The sequence below is a fragment of the Anabrus simplex genome, chromosome 1, assembly GCF_040414725.1.
Source record: "Anabrus simplex isolate iqAnaSimp1 chromosome 1, ASM4041472v1, whole genome shotgun sequence".
Lineage (NCBI taxonomy): Eukaryota > Metazoa > Arthropoda > Insecta > Orthoptera > Tettigoniidae > Anabrus > Anabrus simplex.
Window position 1 is genome coordinate 287461841 of NC_090265.1, and position 21018 is coordinate 287482858.

The 21018-nt window shown below is 38.3% G+C and overlaps 1 protein-coding gene across 4 annotated transcripts in view; it reads right to left on the reverse strand.

Moving 5' to 3' along the window:
- The window catches only part of dia (diaphanous related formin 1), a 513998-nt gene that overhangs the window by 338427 nt on the left and 154553 nt on the right, over positions 1-21018 (reverse strand). For 3 of the 4 annotated variants that reach the window (XM_067134775.2, XM_067134773.2, XM_067134776.2), the window contains one exon: positions 15938-16102. In XM_067134775.2, coding sequence (XP_066990876.2) covers positions 15938-16102 — 165 coding nt within the window. Of the gene's footprint in view, positions 1-15937; positions 16103-17280; positions 17349-21018 lie in introns of those variants that run through there. The other variant, XM_067134774.2, reaches the window with a different exon arrangement.

The window sequence follows — 21018 nt, forward strand, 5'->3', positions numbered from 1 at the left end:
CAAAGCTGTTGGGTAATTCTGCTGGAGTGGAGAAAGTTATGAAATGCCAAAAGACAGCAGTTAACCCAATGAGTTGGCAACACAAGTTGAACTATGAATAATGATACTTCCTCCAATTTACATTTATCCTGTTTTTCTTGACATTATAGAAAATCATCCAAACCATTCAGAAACATGGGAAGTACATTCATACAGCAAAACGAAGACACATAAAATAGACATTTCTCATGTAAAAATTAATGAAAACACAGACCTATCACTAACATACAGGTATCAAAATATGTAACAAACTTCCCCTAGAAATAAAATACACTGAAATAAATAGCAAATATATAAAATATGTAACCCTGTTATTCTGAACAATCTTGTCCATTTTTCCACATCGCACCAGGTTAGGGCAAATACTGTTCCTCCTCTTTTAGTACAACATTTCAATCCAGGTCACACTACCTTAAGGTATGCTTAACAAGGTCCTTTTCAATCTCCTTTTTTCCTCTATTCGTCTTCTTTCCCTTCAAGTCTCTGCATTTCTTTACCATTTCATCTTGGCTTATACCTCTGCTTTATGAACTTCAATTTCTTTAACATGGGTCTTTATTTTCTTCCTTGACTACTGAAACTTACAGTGCTTGTACCTAGAATTCACTCCTTCTCATCACTGGCCATGGCACAGCTTCATGAATCATTACAGTTAGGTACTTTACCGTGTACAGTATTTCTTTAGCCTCCTTTTAGTGCAGCATATCTGTGCTTCATGGGAGTTACAAAATCTGTGATAGAAGACACCTGTTTTCTCCTCAAGTTGATTACCTCGTTTCATCTTGAATTCTCCTTTAAGCTCCCCACATCTTTATTACTTTGTCTCTAATTCCTATTTCTCTTCTCCTTCATCTATTTCATCACATCTGTCTTACTTTTCTCCACATTTTCTATTTCTCCAATCACCCAATTTCTAATTTACTGCTTCAGACTATTTTTGGACTCCCCTCACATCCTTTCCTGAAATCACAATTTCACCAACGAACATCGTTGTGTCCATTCTTTTACCTTTCAGAGTTCCTTTTATCTGTCTCTCAAGATATCATCCACCACAATAATTACAAACAAACTGATCAAATATTTCATAGTTTCAAAACAATTCAATAATTTGTAGGCTCTAGTTTTAAGCCTGTAGTAATAAAATATGGAATTAATTTGTTTATATGTACATAAGTGTTTCAATTATTTTACTATGCGATTAACTCTGTCGATTAGAATTGTATATTGTTTAACAGCACTAAAATTAACTTACTGTATTATATTTAATTTTTCACCTTCAATTTTTCATTAAATATAAGGGCTTTTTTTTATTAGTGGCAACTCTTAATTACAACCAATTCAAAAGAGATACCTCTACAAAACATCTACAGTCCCTCAGTGTAGTCCTAAATACTGTGTAGAACCCCTTGCCAGCAGTGTGGAAGCTGAAGTACCACTTTGAAGCGGTTGTTGTCTGGATGGTGCAAATGAAGCAGACTATTGCCTGCAGGAAGATAGAGCACTTATTGATGGGGATGTTAAGTGTTCCAAAAAAACAAACATAAATATTGCGCATTCATAGTCTGTGCTGGCCCACGTGGCAGCCCTAATCATTATGGCATTAAGTCTCTATGGTGTGACACTGTGGTTAACCTGTTTCAATCCTGTTGGTGGAAAACATTTACACCAAAAGAAAGTTTTTTTACAAATTGTTTTATGTCGCACCGACACGGATAGGTCTTATGGCGACGATGGGATAGGAAAGGCCTAGGAGTTGGAGGGAAGCGACCATGGCCTTAATTAAGGTACGGCCCCAGCATTCGCCTGGTGTGAAAATGGGAAACCACGGAAAATCATTTTCAGGGCTGCCGACAGTGGGATTCGATCCCACTCCCTCCCAGATGCAAGCTCATAGCTGCGCACCCCTAACCGCATGGCCAACTTGCCCGGTCAACAGAAAGTTGACGAGCAGAGTAGGATAATGGGTGATATACAATTTCCAATCACTAGATTGTGTGCCAAAAGCCTTGATTAAATTCGAAACCTATGCACAGCGTTCATAAGGAGTGAGGGCATACACTATAACACTTCTGATGGTGATCCGTCCTTCAGATGGGGACAGCCTTGAGCAGACACTGCAATGTTATTCAACAGAAATAGGCTATGTGCCAACACCAGGTTTTGCGATCTCCCTATCTCATTATCATCCCACATCGACATACGCAGGTTACGCATTGGCGTCAAATAGAAAGACCTGCACCAGGTGATCCGAACATGTCCTCAGACACTCCAGAAACCAAATCCCAGATGATAAATAAATAATATGGTCTGTCCTTGGAGTACGGTATGCATTAAGATAAAGATAACACAATCACAATCTTACAGCACAATTACTATCACAGTGTTGCTGGGGATTGTAGTACACTTTTGACTTTTGTGAGGGATCTGTAATGATGCTATTCATTTGATTGGTATTTCAGTTTGGACTCGTATGAATTTTAATCCGGCTGCACTGTTCCTACTTCAAGAACAACTTGGACATGAACTGTTCAACCGGTCTCTCACAGACGATGCTATTCTTCACAGCACAGTGCATGCACAGACCGTTGGTTGAATAAGTCCATGTATTATGGGGTAGATTGGGTAACCCTAACATGTGTATACTCAAGAAACACACTTGTTCTATTTCCTGATGTACATACAAGAGTATTACCACTAGTAAGGAAACAGCCCTTGTACAGGGTGCATCTTCATTTTAAGACCTTTGCATACAAATGATCATTGCATGCATTATTGCTAATAAATAACTGTGTACCTTTCAAATCAACTTCCAGATTTTTCCTTTCCTCAGTTGAAGGTACTGTAAGATTTGTCACAATATTTCTCCTTTTCTTTTTAGTGGAGAGAAATCGGACTTGCTTATCAGATTTCTTGTTTGGGGGTACAGTTTTTGATTTTGGGAAACACTGTTTGCGTTTGATACTTCTGTCTGGACTGAGAAAGCCTAGCATAGCCATTCAATTATTATGTATATAATTTACCTTTGATGGCTCATTCATTATTGCAGGGTCCAGGGTTTTGGCTTTTAATTCATTAATCATGCTGCTAATTTCTTCCAACTTAGCTGATGATGCTAATTTCCTTTCCTTTAGGGAATTCAAAATAAATTCATAATTTACTTTATTACTTCTTTCATGGAGTTCTTCTTTTTTCTCTTCTGAAAATGTAGTGTTATTTACACTCCTCAAAACCAAATGAATATGTTTGCATATTGTAGAATGCAAAGAATAGTCATAGCATGTACATGAATACTCATGAATACATATTTTACATTCAGAACAAATCAGTGGGCAGTTGTAATGACCTGTTACACATTCTTTCCTGACACTATAAAACTCATCTGTCTTACTGCATTTAACCTTCCATGTAGTGGAACTTTCCACTGTCATATCACCAATACACATTTCTAGACTGTTTTTGTGTCTCTGCCTTATCTGTTGCACAGCTTTGCTAAGTTTCCCTTTATTTACTTTTAGCAACCTATCAAACACTTTGTGTTTTACCACTGACATCACAGCATTTATGCTCTTATCCTTCCTACTGACTCGGAGACCTTTCATTACCACTTGTTTTAGGACTCGGTGGAAGGCTTCTAAATGTATATTAGTATTAATGTGCATTCCTAATCGGTAACAATAGGCCCACTGATCATACCTATTAGTATATTCCTTCTTGAAGTACACACCAAACTCTAGATGTGTCATCATTTTCACAAGCATCTAGGAAGTTGTTGAGTTCACTGTGGAATTCAACTACATCTTCACACTGCAACAATGTCCTTAGGTGTTTGTACACAATTGCTTTGAATTCCTGACTACCATGAATTTTAGAGGAAATGTTTTTTTCTCCAAGCCCTATCCACATGCCACATGCATAGAAGTTTCATTAAAGGGGCACCCATGACTTCCACCCATACATTATAAAATGAAGATGAATCATCAGTCATCAGTACCTGCACAGGAAAATCAACTGCAGATATTGATTGTTTGACAACATTAAAAAAACATTTCAGCACATTACAGTCTGTTCGGTTAGAATAACAGAATGCAACAGGGAATCCTTCATTGTATTCATCCAACATCAATAATGTTGTAAGTGAGAAGTCATAAGCCTTTGTCCCATGAGTACTGTCCATACAAATGACTTTCTTCCCAAATTCCATAAGCATTTCTTTCTGCACATCAGCCATAATTATTAGTACAAAATCATTCTCTGTCAATCCGTATTCTGGGTTGGGAATCCCTTGCAATTTACTAAACTGGACACACTCATTACCTTGTTCTTTTAACCTATCTATCCAAATGCACACACTTTCTACATCATTCTGACTCTGTTTATCACTGTCTAATCTAAAATCACAAACAATATTACTCAGGTCATGTCTTTGCAGAAGGTGTAGCCTGGTAATCTGCTGAGTATCTAAATTGTCTCTGATATTTTTCAGAACAGTGTCAAAGGGAACATTCTGAGCCAACTGGCCAGCAATTTGCTCTCTCTCTCTTCTTTTGACAGCAGGATATGCCCAACCTCTCTGCAGTGTGCAAAATGTACATTACTGTAAATAACATGCACACTCAATTCCCCACTATGAACTGTGAGCACTGCTGGACATTTACTATTTATTTTGCACGAACCCTGACTTTCATATGCTGTATTCCCTTTCCTCTTCTTCTGACCAAGTCACTGCGATGACAAAAATAAGTAGATACAGTTGTAGATGTCCTCTTATAACGTCTTGGTGGACGAGTTAGAATATATCTGGATTGGGTGTCTCTTTCTTCCTATGATTTCCATATCGTAAATTCTTGAAAAGAAAAGAAAAAAAGAATTAAGTACTAGTTATTAACATTATGAACTCATTGAACAGCTCCAATTTGTGTTATGATAAGGGTCATTCCATAAAAACTCACAAAATATGACTGCAAAGTAGACACTTAATTTTTATTTTATATTTACTTTCTAAACTTGTTTATAGAGTATTCAGTTTTGGTGATCTAGTGTTTATTGTTGTGTTTTAAAAATGACCATTTAAACATTAAAATGTTATTTCCTTGCATACTTTTACAAGTGAAGTTTGAACTTGAGAATTTTAAGTGAGCTTCAGACCATTTTGATAAACACCTCTGACTATCACCTGATAAGTCTCCAGCCTGGAGGCTGGTTGGAACCTCAAAAAGCATCACTAAATTAAAGTACCACTGGACTGGGCTAGGATCGAACATGCCAACTTGAGTTCAGAAAGCCAGTGCTCTACTGTCCTAAATAAATAATTTTCTGGAACATTCTATTCTTCAAAATCTGGAATAAACCATTCACTATTTAATTTTCTTTTCCAGAGTTTCAAGTAGACTTACTGAATGACAAAATAAGCATTTCCTTAGTATTTACCTCAAAAAATATAAAGCATATATTTTTTCAGAGAAAGTTGATGAATTACATAAGAATGTAACCAGTAGCGACCATTGGGAATTAAAAGTGTGGGGGAAAAAAATATACAGACAACAAACAGCACCTGGGTTTATGGGATATAGCAGGAGTATATGAATTAAAACTGAAAAAGAAGAGCTGCAAAACATTAAGTTTTTGGATGCTCTCTGAGCAAATTTCGAAAGAGGTAAAGGTTGACAGTTAACCAATTTAAGTGTGGTAATAATAGTTTTTTGAGATTTTGATTCAATCCTATAGAATAAAACTTTCACCAAAGGAACAATATTACATATTTATTACAATTAAAAAGAAGTACGGTTATGATTATACAATTAAAATAATTTAGTACTTCACTACACACTAAGAAACTAACAAGACACTAAAGAGACTGACGAATGCGTGCGACAAGCAGGTGAACCATACCTCAGTGTCCATGACCTTGCCAAAAATAAATAAATAAATAAATATATATTGGTATCGAATGCAATAAGAGATTAACTCCGACCTTCAACAACTCGGTGTGTACGCCAGTGAAAACTCTCTCCTCCTCAACCCCCCAAAAACTCAAACAATTATTATCGGTTCTCAGAAATTATTAAACATCATGTATAAAAATTATGCTATTTCTCCGGTGACATTAAATGCCACCGTAATCCCGTTCAGTAAGGAAGTGAAGAACCTAGGTATGATCCTGATAAACTCTTGACTGGTCTGTCACACGTAAGAAATACATGTAGAAAGATGTACGTGACGCTACACCCCCTGAAACAACATTTTGCCACAAGACGTAAAGATAAAACTACTCCAAACTTTGATACTACCAATACCTGACTACTGCGACATTGTCCTCATTGATGCAACCCGTGAACAAACTATGAAACTTCAACGAGCACTGAACTCTGGTCTTCGATTTGTTTTTAACTTGAGTTACGATGCTCACATAACCCATAGCTACACATTTCTTTCCTGGCTGAAACCCGAGAGGCGACGGAAATTCCACGTACTTACGTTGATATATCGAACTCAGAAGGAAAATCTACCCAAATACATCTCTTCAAAATTCCATTTATTATCCTCATTCCATAATTGTAACACTAGATCTGGCACTTCCCTCGCTATTCCCGTCAACCACGCCTCAATATATAACAGATCCTTCATTGTGGCTGGGTCACGACTTTGGAATTCACTCCCAGCTGCTGTCAGGAACTCAGACTCAATATCGAAATTTAAGATTGCATGTAGAGATTACCTGTTGAATACTGCTCACTGTTTCGTGTGATTGTTCCGTGTGATTGTTTCGTGTGTATGATGACGTATGATAAGTTGTGTGATTATTATTATTATTATTATTATTATTATTATTATTATTATTATTATTATTATTATTATAGTGTAATGTACATAATATTTAGCTTCTTACTCATGTACATAGATCACTTTTATTGCCATACTTATATTTCCATTTACTTTATTACTTATTGTGTTCTCTTTATGTATTGCTTATTTTTTCAGTTTGTATCTTACTTTTTCATTATGACTTTGTCTCTTTCTCATTATCTATACGCTCCGAATTTTATTCTATTTTATTTGTTGAACTCTGCTTTCTTTCTTCATTATATGTTGCCCAAATCTGTAATTTTTAACTTATCTTTGATTTTATGATAGAATAGTACATTTCTTTTATATATGTATTATCTGTAGATCAATTATGTGGTTAAGTGTAAGAGAGCGCCATGAGCCCTAACTTCGTCACTGCTACAATAAATAAATAAATAATAAATATATATACACACACACCCCTGTTACCCTTCCTCACAGCATATACCAAGTGTCCACTCCCTGCTGTGGCACTATAGAAATCGGTTAGCCGAGAAGGCCGGTATTTTGAGAGTATATCTACCACTAATTTTGTTAATAATTAACAAAAATAAAGAAAGGAAAGAATTAGGTGATAAGAGAACAGAGCTTGTACAAATAGCTTTTTTTTTTAATAATCCTGAGTTTCAGCAGGCTAAAATGGAATAAAAATAATATTTTCTCCAGAAAGCAGGGGGGGGAGGGTGGATGGGGCGGATTACCGCCCTAATCGCCGCTACTGGATGTAAAAAATATTAGTTCATAAATTTATGTAAATACCAGGAAGATTTTTGCCAAGAAGTAAGCCCTTTTCTTGCCAGCTCACAAAGAAAAAGAACATGTAATGGTATTGGTAATCCAGATCAGGACCGACCGACCGACCGACCGACCGACTGACGCTGTCACTGATTTCTGTGAAACTAACAGTTGAGAAAACATCTTTAACTCCCACAGGAACTATATTTGTGGACAAAATAGATTGTAGAAGATGTAGCCTAAATGTCTAGTTTGTCATGAACTGTGGAATGGAGCAGACAAGACTGATTGTAGACAATCTTACTATGCAAGCATCTCCATCTCTAAGTTATTCCTGAAAGTTAAAATAATTATTTTATCTCAGAATGAACATGATGTAATATTGCATAAAATGCAGGTTTGCTCTAGATCAATCGGTGACATCAACACACTGACTTCCCATGCTCATAACTCTATAATGGAAATCATAATCACTCCAGCCACTTCAGCCTTGCAAAAATTATATTTCACAGGGGAAAGTAATCATTCTATATTCAAAGCAGCTACGTAATTTAAAATGCGGGGTTACATCATGCACTACCGGTAATATGTTGGGAATTTTGTACACATTCTTTCAATGGATATAACACTGTAACTGCTAGAACTAGTTCAGTCCCAACTTAGCAAGCATCATAGGCACTCTTCTTGAGATTTCAAAGAATGATAAAATGTAGTTAATACCAGTATAACCATTTTAGATGACACATTCAAGAAATCTGAAAGTGCATCCTAAGGATATCTTTTCCTCATGCAAATAATGTATTTCAAATACCGTGAAAAAAATCCACAACCTGTTTCCAGTCATTCGACCGGGTCAGGAATGGAATGAATAAAGCCCCCATCTAGCGGCGAGGATAGGAATTGTGCCAGCTGCCGAAGCCTGTCGAGCTCCTCCGGGGCAATGATAAATGACTGACAGATGAAATGTTAATGGAGAGTGTTGCTGGAATGAAAGATGACAGGGAAAACCGCAGTGCCCGGAGAAAATCCTGTCCCGACTCCGCTTTGCCCAGCACAAATTTCACATGGAGTGACCGGGATTTAAACTATGGTTATCAGCGGCGAGAGCCCGGCACGCTGCCGCCTGAGCCAAATACCGTAAATACTGAAAATATTAAGGAAAATTTTTCTGAAAGCATCACATTTGGTGACGAGTACATTTCGAGTATCATTAATGGTGCTATTAATAGGAACAGAAAATCATACTGATTTAAATTTTGGCATTTAATGAGCATGTGAGGAAAATGTCATAAATTTTTGTGAGGAGCTTGTAGCAGGTTGTGATATTTTATGGAATACCCTTAATAAACTTAAATGAACATTTATGCATTCAACTATCTCCATATTGATTGCCTAACTACATACAGTGAACAAAAATTATGAATATGAAGATCTATTATGGTACAATGGTTGAACATTCTTCCTACCTTTCATGTTACTAAAAGACATTTCTGTAATAGAAGATCCTTCAAGAATGAATTCACTGTGGTCACGCAACACATGCTGACTCAACTCGTAGTGAGTCACAGCGATATACGAACAATTCACCACTGAAATGAAAAAGAAAGGCTTTTGAGTAAGAACATAATCCATTACCTCTATCCCATATAAACTCGCAATATAGAAATCATCAGTACTTACCAGGACAGTCTATTTGAATTTTGCGTCTTCTGACTGAATGTTTGACGCTTACATGTCACCGCAACTGTCGTTCGCTGGATGTGCCCCAGCTACAAAATTTACAAGTAAATCCAGTTCCATTGGGCTGCCCACGCTTTAGTGGCTCTGATGACAACTTGTGTATTTGTAATTTATGTATTTTTACCAGATATCTCGTGGCAAAAGACTTATCACAGATTTCACAGGTTTTCATGATTCCTAAATATGAATTTTTATCGTGTAGATGATAGCAGAAATAATTCAAATGAACGTATTGACCACACTAGAAATGATCCAAGTAAAACACAATTCAAACAACAATTCTTCCCTCCACTTACGCAAAAACGAATGCTAATCAACAGTCGTATTTATTCCGAATCATACCAGATGGCAGCACTTTCGTAAAAGGCTGAGGCCATCAGCGGCTATACTTTTCGAGAATGCATTCTGACTGGCCAGGTCATATTATCGCAGTGTTATACCGAGACGCTTGTCATTCTGGTGGAAAGTTAGACCATCCATGACAGAAAACACAAAGACTGCCATTTTTCGTGCAATCACAGAAGTTACAGGATCGTACCACATGAAGCAGTAACGAGCCATTTTGACAAATACACTCAGCTCGGGACGAAACCAAATTGACACAAGGATCAAAAATGGCTTACAGTTGGTACAATTATTTTCATTGGCATATATTCACAAATTAACACACATAATCTTAATCACATTATCACAACAAAACACTTCACTTCAAGAATATCGACAAAGCCGCCATTAAAAACAACCGCCAACACTTCAATGTGGAGTTTACAACTTTGAAACACAGTTGAAAACAGATGACTGCGTATTTCAATACGGAGACTGCAAATACTGCATGTCAGCCCGGGATATATACTTACTATACCATAACTCTACTAAACAACAACTAAATTTTACCGTCAAGATCATCTCCTTATATATATGTGCCTGGCCAGGCTTCTAGAAAGCTAGATTACAAAATATACCTTCTCGAAAATTAGAGACTGCATTATACATACATTGTAATGTATTGAATATTCTCAATCGTTCTCATGCCTACTACCATTCTGGAAGTTACAGTGTGTTTCACAATTATGGATTACAAGGTAAGAATAAATTATAATATTATTTCACAGGTATTTACATTAACGGAACTGTTATAAATGTATATGTACAACACATGTTTCATGGCATAACCTCACACACAATACGATCGTATCACAATAATAATACGAATACTAACTGGATTTAACACTTCACAGCCATACATACAAGCAATAATAATAATAATAATAATAATAATAATAATAATAATAATAATAATAATAATAATCCCGTGTGGGGATTTAAAGGTTACCTCCATCGGGCGCGTCCCATTGGAATTGGGGAAGCTCGCTGGCTCTGCCGCCAGCAGAGTCAGAGGGTAATAGGGAAATAAAATACCACCGTGAAAAAAAACTGGTCCCTTGCCAGGGTTACGGCGAAGACTGGTAAATGACCAGAAGCCAGAAAACATCTTGAGGCAACCTCTAGGGCTAACAACCCTAGTTGTAAAAGGATGGGTACCCATCCAAAGCAAAGTCAAGTCAAAAAGCATGATGGCACAACATTTCAAGAAACATACCCCAGGGGGTAAATCATCGGATAAATCCCTCGTCGTGAATGCCACAGCGCACGAGTCTCGTTCGCATTCTGGGGGAGACTCGACATCATGCAAGAGACGAGTCGGAGCGTCTCGGTGTACCCCGAAGAGTCAAAAACTCAGGCCAAAATCTAAAACCTTTCTAGCAACTTTCAACATAAATTCACTTACACAAACTGGCAAGCTGAAAACCCTCACCAAAGCTCTTCACGAAAATCAGATATCCGTAATGGCCCTACAGGAAACAAGGTACCCAGATGAAGAGATTTTTGAATCCGAAGGCTACCGATTTTTCAAGAGCAAAGCGCAAAGAGGAATCCTCAATGGAGCTGTGATGCTTGGAACCGCGTTTGCTGTTAGAACCAAAGTCCTTAAATCGGTTGCAAATTTCGAACCTGTGAATGACAGATTGTCTATACTCACAATTAAATGCGCGAACAAAACTTACGCCCGAGTTAACGCACATGCTCCTACAAACGATAAGAACAAGTCTGATCCAGACGAAGTTGATAATTTCTGGGACCTACTGGATGAAAAATTACACAAAATCCCCAAACACCATATCAAGCTTCTTTTGGGTGACTTCAATGCCCAACTAGGCCATGAACAGAAGTACAAGAAAGTTATAGGAAATTACCCTGCTCACAAAAGAACCAATCCCAATGGCAAAAGACTGGTGTCCATTTGCGAAAATCACAACCTGCAGGTCATGTCGACCCATTTTCGCCATCTACCCAGAAAGCAAATGACTTGGCGTTCTCCCGTCCAAGCTCTCGGAGAGTTCCAAATTGATCATGTTGCAATCTCCAGGAGAAACAGCCCTGAGATTATGAATGTCAAGGTAAAGAAAGGCATCAATGTGGCCTCAGATCATTATATGTCTCTTATCAAATTCAAACCAATTCCCGCAAACACAAGGAAGACAACCAAACAGATCACACGCTTCGACAATGATAAACTTCGACAAAGTGTCGAGGAGTTCCAGGACAAGGCTAGACCAAATGACTGTGACTTTAACAACGCCAAAAGTCTCCTTGTTGAGGCCGCCAAAGACGTTGCAGAAATCAAAAGAAGCAAAAAGCATGCCTGGTGGAATGGTACCTGCGAATCAGTCCTCCAAGAAAGACTCAATGCGTGGAAACAGTACTACTCTACGAAATCAGAAAATGATTGGGAAACCTACAAAACCCAACGTGCCCATGCAGCTAGGGTGTTCAGAACTGAGAAACGTAAATATGAAAAATCTCTCATTGAAAAGATAGAACAAAACTTCAGGAAGAATGAAAGCAGAGAGTACTACAGAGCCTTCAGACGCAAACTCACTGGCTATAAACCACCATCTCTATGCTTTGAGCGAAAGGACGGCACACTGGCGACGTCAAATGAAGAAAATTGCAGCATTCTGGCAGATTACTTCAAGAATTTACTTAATTGCTCTAAACCGCAAAGCGCCATTGAGACCAAGGAACCCTTACTCAGGTACCCAGATTCCAGACCACCCGACAGAGATGAAATCAAGCGCCACATTGCCCGTCTCAAAAATAACAAAGCGCCGGGGGAAGACTCAGTAGTAGCAGAACTATGGAAATATGCCCCAGAGGAATCACTTGATATCTTGCAAAAGCAAATAGAAGAAATTTGGAACAAGGAGACCCTACCCGAGGATTGGAAAATAGCTTTGATCCATCCATTACACAAAAATGGCAGCATGAAGAACATCAACAACTACGTTGCTACCCGTGACTTACAAAATTCTATCACTTGCCATCCTGGAGCATTTGGAAGCACAAGTCAAACATCAAATAGGTGAATACCAAGGAGGGTTCAGAAAAGGTTGCTCAACAGCTGAACAGATCCAAAATCTCAAAATGATCATCAGATATTGTACACTAAGGTCCAAGCAGTATGTGTCTGTCTTTGTGGACTTTAAGAAAGCGTACAACTCCATTGACCAGGAAGTCCTGCTAAACATCTTAAATGAATTTGGAGTTGATTTGAAACTGCTGGCATTAATTAGAGCCACCCTGACCGATACAAAATCCAAGGTGAAGTTCCACGGATGTCTCTCGCATTCCTTTGACATCAAAACAGGATTCCGACAAGGTGATGGGCTATCCACTATACTCTTCAACTGTGTTCTTGAAAAGATCATAAGAACCTGGCGGGTGAGATTACAGGAAACCAACTAGAATAGGAACCAAATTCAAGGGGATCGCAACAGACTGCTTAGCATTTGCCGATGATATTGCTGTTCTCTCAAACGACATAGAAACCGCTAGAGCTCAAGTTGAAATTTTAAAGGAAATTGCCGAACAAACTGGTTTGCAGATATCGTTTGAGAAAACAGAAGTAATGACTAACATCAAAGAGGCTCCACCAAAACTCCATACAAAATACGGGGACATCACCCGAGTAGACAAATTCAAATACCTGGGTGAGATCATCATGAAAAATGGACTGGACAAAGAAGCACTTCAGGAGCGAGTACGCAAACTGGAAATAGCTTACCAAACATCCCGCACAATCTACAACAAAAAATGCCTTTCCCAAAACACCAAGCTACGTCACTATGAAACAGTTCTGAAGCCAGTAGTTCTATATGCAGCCGAAACCCTGTCTCTAAATGCCAACAAAGGACTCCTTGAAGAACTGGAGAAAAGAGAACGCAAAATTGTGAGAGGAATCTTGGGATCAAAGTACAGAAATGGAATCCATCAAAAGAGATCCAACAAGGAAGTCTACACTAAAATAGAGAAAATTACAGACACAATCAGAAAAAGGCGGGCACGATTTTACGGTCATCTGAAAAGAATGGACGGAAGAAAGTTAACTAAAGAAATCTTTCACTTTTTGATTCAAACCCCAAAACCACAATTCCCTGGTTTAGAAATACCAAAGAAGACCTGCAAATGCTACATATCTCAGCTGAAGATGCCCTTAACAGAGATCTCTTCCGCAAGAAAATATTGACGAACGGGCTAAACCGAGACGAGCAACCGAAGAGAAGACACGGTGCCCCTTGGACAGAGGAGCGTAAGCAGGCCCACTCACAAAGAATGAGGGAAATTTGGGCTCTAAAGAAGGCCAAGTTCAGTGTCAAATGCAACAAGGCTTAACGTGGTCCTTGATGGGCCCAGCGAATTATAATAATAATAATAATAATAATAATAATAATAATAATAATAATAATAATAATAATAATAATAATAATAATAATCATCATAAAATGATGATGATAATAATCATGATCGTAAAATAATAATAATAATTCAATTTCGATATCTACATTAGTTACCCATGCGTGAGAGAACATTGTTTTCCAGTTATACCTGTTATCGCACTTGCGTCACCGTTTTACTAGGATTTGGCTGGAGTCTCGATTTGTGGAAATAGTCACACATGGTAGCTAGGTCCTCTGTAAGTACATCCTTACAGTATGCCAAATCCGTACCCAGAGTAATTAAACCTAGATCGTCTGCAAACTGTATCTTCTTTGAATTTGTTCTTGGCAGGTCATGGATGTAAAGAATGAATAGAATGAGAGATAATACTGACCCTCGAAGTAAACAGTTATTTAGAGATCTCCACCTGTTTCTTTCACCGATCAGAAACACACAAGCCGGCGGTTGGATAACATATTGTTTAGTAAGAATGCTAGCTTCTGACAAGGGATAAGCTGAACAAACTTGAGCAACAGTCCCTCTCTCCAGACCGTGTCAAAGGCTGATGCAAGGTCGACAAAAGTTGCAACAGTCTTCAGTCTTTTTTGCAAACCTGCTTCAATCTCTGTTGTCAAGTGTTAAAACCTGATCACAACAACTGCGATTCTTTCCGAAACTCCCTTGTTCAACTGGGATGACTCTTTCTACTGCTTTCTGGATACGGTTATGTATCATTCTTTCAAGCATCATGTAGAATACTGGTATGCTAAAGAGTGAAATTGGTTGATAATGTGACGCATCAGTTCCTTCTTTTCCTGGTTTCAAGACGCCAATTACTTCAGCTTGTTTTAACAATTTAGGTAATTTACCAGTTTGTAGAATTAAATGTTTTGCAAACGTCCTGTAGCCAACACCAACAAGTTATTCAGCAGTGTGTGGCAGGGTAAATAAAGTCTTCATCAGTAGACTTTTGACATAAGCAACATATGGTCCAGTCTATGGCACTGGGGGAAGATTTAGTATGTGCCAGCTGCAGAGCCATTTTCATGAAGATTCAGAAATGTTCAATATGAAACAAAGAAATGTTAGTGTTTAAACTGAGCAAACCTTTATAATGGAATGAAAATAAATTTAAGAGAATAGGGGCCTACCACAAATCATACAATTACAAAAAATGAACTAAAAATACTTTTTTTAAGTTATGCAGAGTCCTTAAGGTACAGGGATAAATGTATAAGGACAAAAAGAGTCCTCTTTATAAAACAAACAAACAAACAAACAAGAAAATTGAAATCCAACCATTAGGAGCTGAGGTACAAAACAATTCAGTGCACCAATACAGCGGCTAATTGCGCCATCTTAAATGGTTGCCATTTTGGTGTTCTACATGCATTTTTAAGTGGCTCACTGTCTGGAAAGTTACCTTTGGGCATCAACTATATCCACAGAAAGTGGCACATTCCAATCATAAAGTGCAGCTTTCTTTGGCGTAAGTACCCACCGTACAAGAACAACCTTCTGTATTACACAAACAACACCCAGCACACCACACCAAAACAGCCAGCAATTAGCTCCAAAATCCAGATGAAAGGTAGCAGGAAATTAGTTTATTTGCAGCTACATGTAAATTAAAGAAGATAATTTACTGTAAGTAATATATGTTCAATAAAAAATAGAAGGAGAGAAGTTCTAGTACTGTAGTGTTGTTAAAGCAGAACAACAAGGAGCGTGACGAGAAAGAAAAATCGTAAGAGTTATGCATCAACAATATATGGCAGGGAAATAAGTTAATCTGGCTTACCAGCATTTCTTCATATTTTTCATTGACTCCCATTTCATCTAATCTTGCTACAAACTGGGTGTGTTGCTCCTCTACATCATTGAAGTCAGATTCTGAATGAGGTCGGGGAAGTTGACCACCACCGCCACGACCTGTTTTCTTTGGCCGTGAAAAGATGGTATCAAGCTGCAAAATAAATCAATAAATCAATACATACATACATAAAAACATAAATAAATACACAAATAAATAAATAAATAAATAAATAAATAAATAAATAAATAAATAAATAAATAAATAAATGTTTTACTTGTAAATACATAATAAAATTAGTTAGCCCTAGCCTGAATTAAATGCTTGATTATTAACCACACTGCTGTCAAGATTCATTTACTTCTAAACTCTCCGTTTTCTATTATCAGCTTATACTATAAATACGTCCGGCTCCATGGCTATATGGTTAGCGTGCTGGCCTTTGGTTCGAGGGGTCCCGGGTTCGATTCCCGATAGGGTCGGGAATTTTAACCCATCATTGGTTGATTTCGCCGGTTCGAGGGCTGGGTGTATGTGTCGTCTTCATCATCATTTCATCCTCATCACGACGCGCAGGACGCCTACGGGCGTCAAATCAAAAGACCTGTATCCGGCGAGACGAACATGTCCTCGGACACTCCCGGCACTAAAAGCCATACGCCATTTCTTTCTACTATAAATACATTTTAGCTACATACATATATCATATTAATGGCAAACTACCACAAAGAATAAAATTAATGCTATGTATTCAATGATAATGTTTAGATATGATAAAATGTATTTTTAGGTACTTTCATACGCCAATCGGCAGCACCAGATTTCAGTTCCTGCACTTTCAACATGGAACACGACCCTTAACCAACTGACCTGATCAGCTGCTACTGTCGTAATGAGATATGTGAAAAACTTTCTTGTGATGTCACTACGTATAACGAAACTGCAACAATACAGTTAAGTTTCAAAATTTCACAATGGAAAAATTCTCCTGTTACCAGAACGGATAAGAAACATAAAATAGCCATCTCAATACACAATAGCAAATTTAAAATGTCCTGATGGGAAATGTTCTTCAGCTATACAAGCGACTTGTACACAAGGGTTGAGTCACAAGTCAGGGCAACTACTTTTTTTTCTTCTCACGAGCAGGAGACAACACGGAAAATCTAAGATATGCATTTGGAAAAGTCTGACTTCAGGAGATTCTCGTAGGAAAGTGACAGAACACAGACCAATGGCAAACATTGTTTTATTATGGTATAGACAACAAAAACACAAGACAAAATACAAAGGACAGGTCTCCACTGGTTACAGATCTTCGAAATAATCACCCAAGATTTCCACTGTGCGTTGCCAGCGGTGCGGCAGGCGCTGAATACCATTCGCTGCATGTGTATTGCTAACGTCTCCAACCACCTCGCCACTGTTCTAAAGGGCATGGTATGCACACTTAATGCTTCCCGCAGCTCTGCATGGCATTGGCGTGCATTTCTGCCGCGGAGACCTGCTATTTTAATATACGATCGTTGCTCCTGCTTGCTGACTTCCATTTTGCAACGCTCTCACTCACACACTGAACTTGGGGCCATGCTTAGACCCACACTGTTATTTACATACACCATCTAGTGGCATCATACGCAAGTACATACTGTACGTTTCCAAATGCATATCTTAGATTTTCCGTGTTGTCTCCTGTTCGCGAGAAAAAAAATAGTTGTCATGACTTATGACTCAACCAACGTATTTATGATTCATTGTAGAATTACTGGTTCTACTTGTGATCTGCATGAACCTTGTGATACGTAGTGTACATACATACATCAGTATACACTTCTACGGCTATCAGCATTCAGTCTGCAAGCCTCTGTGAATTAATTATGCAAACACCCCTATCCTCCATTTGCAATTAACCCTATGTCTGGTCTCCCCCTGCTTCTCTCATCCTCCATTGTCGAGTCGATTATTCTTCTAGATGACCTATCCGCCTCCATGCTCTTCATATAACCCCAGCACCGTAGCCGTTTCATATGAGGAGCTTCATCCACCGACTTCACTGTTATCTTTGCCTTAATCTCCTCATTCGAAATACCCTACTCCAATTGTTCTCACCTGCTTATACCAGCAATCATTCTCATTACCTTCCTGCCTGTTACCAGTGAAAAGATGTCACATACAAAGTACCCAGGACCTTTATTTTACATTTGTTTTACGTTGCACCGACATAGATAGGTCCATGGCGACGATGGGATAGGAAAGGGCTAGGAGTGGGAAAGAAGTGACCGAGGCCAAAATTAAGTAAAGAAAATGGGAAACCACGAAAAACAATCTTCAGGGCTGCCGACAGTGGGGTTCGAACCCACTATCTCCTGGATGCAAACTCACAGCTGTACCTAGGATCTGTGGTAATGCCAAAATAGGACCTGGATGTAGAAATCAGAACTAGGATAAGCAGTACAAGAGGCATGTTTCCAAAGTTAAAACATCTTGTGCACAACAGTGACTTTAAATTCGCACATCGCAGGCAGGTCATGAAGTGAAGTGCTCGACGCAGTTAAAGGTCAAATAAAGGTTTCGTCAATGTACGTACTGCCGGTTTATGAAAAGTACATTTATCACAAATGTTGAAGATCCCATTGGTAGACTGAATCTTCAATGAGGAGGTAGACCTACTCCGTTGTACCAGGAAATCGTGCAAAATCTTAACCCAGGCAAAACACAGGAAAGCAGTTTATTGTGACTACATCTTCTGAAATGGCATATACAAGCTGTTTCAACTTAACATAGAAGGCAAAATAGAAAGGAAACATGGACAATGATGAAGATGATCCTAACCATGGAACTTGCACAGTGATTCGACATTTGACGATTCAGTAACCCCAATCACAGAAACATAAAATATGGATAACTACTCTATGCAGGTCACCAACCTTTTGTGAGGAGAGGGTACTAAAAAATAAGATGTATACGTAAATATAATTCTAATCAGAAATCAAAATAATTGTCATCACTATATTTGGACAACGAATACTTCAACAAAATTTGAGGTGTAGCGTTCCACCTGATGAGCCCACTGCAATACTAGGATGCAATTGGTGGTTATTTTACAAATTGTTGAAACGCCTGAATACTATCAGTTTTCGATGATTATATACAGTATGCTCAATGATTGAAATACATTCTTGATACTGAAAGCTTATTATATGTATTACGCAAAGTCTTTGCCAATCGAGAAGTTTTAGTAGGTTGTTATTTATCACTAAAAGTAAGGTTTTAAAAGTTACTTTTTAAATTCAATTCCATACAAAATCATTAACATACATTTACTAATTAATACACAAAAATTCATTATAAGATGAAGAAGCAACGCTTTCACTCCCTTCTTCAATGAACAGAGTCAATGCCACAACATTCACCTCAATCCCACCAACATCACCACTACACGTAACAAAGTTAGTGCCCACAGAACATCACTTCACACATTTGCATTAGCGCTTAATGAATCCCTCAGGTTACTCTGACTTTAAAAAAGAGAAATATCACAACTAACAGGGATATGATGGTTGCTTTTGTTCTTGAATCCGTAAAAGAGGATGAGGAATAGTTCGTTGGTTTTTTTTTTGTTTTGTTTTTTTACAATTGGCCTTACGTCGCACCGATACAGATAGGTCTTATGGTGGCCATGGGATAGGAAAGGGCTAGCAGTGGGAATGGGGCGTCCGTGGCCTTAAGGTACAGCCCCAGTATTTGTCAGGTGTGAAAATGGAAAACCATGGAAAATCATCTTCAGGGCTGCCAACAATGGGATTCGAACCCAATAATTCCCAAATGCAAGCTCACAGCTCAGGATCCGTAACCGCACGGCCAACTTGCTCGGTAGGAGTAATAATAATTTATATCAAAGAGCCTTATAAAGCAATAGAAATGTCATTTAACTTGCTATTACTTGAAGTACCGGTAAATGGTATCAGAGTTATAGCCTGTTATAACCCTCCTGTATAGCTGCCTCTGTGGATCAGGGGTAGAGTGTCAGCCTCCAGATCACAAGATAGCGGATTCAAACCTGGCAGAGGTAGTAGGATTTTTGAAGGGCGAAAAAAAATCCATTCGACACTCCACGTCGTACGATGTAGGCATATAAAAAATAGCTGGCGACACATTTGGTGTTTACTTGACAAAATTCATTAAATCTCAGTCACAGACACAGGTTTACTCTGTCTGCCATCTAGTAGGCCTGGAGTAAAATGGAACGTCGAAACTAACCAGCAGGCAGCCAGATGGCGTCACATTAAAATGTCTGTACACGGTAGCTAAGGCTATACGATTATCAGTTACTAGCTGACGCGCCCGTGCTTCGCTATGGAATGAGCAGGCCACAGACAGCCGTGAACACTCCTCTGCCGTATCCAGTTAAGTTTGAACACTGCCCATTCCAATCAGCGCCTCAGAGTGTGGATTGAATAACTGGAAAACTATGATGAACCAGTGTGTTGCGTACCAATATCATCAGAAAATTTATGAATAAGAGGAATGGCATTAAAAAAATATATATATATCTAACGCGCCATCTATATCCCACCAATATTCACGTAGGTTATTCTATTCGGGACGCAGCTGTAATCTCATCTATCGGAGAGAAATGGCAACGGAAGAGAGAAAGCACATCACACAATGATCAATGTAATGTTACTGTTGATCAATTTTATGAGCTTCACAATTTGTATTCTTCGGACTCTGTGATACTAGGGTGCCTACGTAAAGAGATTTCTTCCTCGTTTCACGACTCCCTCTTGTCTTATTCTTCAAGGGATCGTTATTCTTCAAGGGCTCGTTCCTTTACGATCTTTTTCTCATTTGTATAATCATCTTCACAATTTTTGTTGTATGAACCAATGATCACGTGATTTTACACCTTAAGACAACCATGACAAAAACCAACGCCAGTTAACTCAATTGAACAATACTTCCATGTTAGCAATGCTCGGCGTTGATATGGAGTAAGCAACAAATATCGAAATTCATGAATTTCTCGGTTATCATAACCGGTGTGGTAAAAACGTACAAGGCATAAA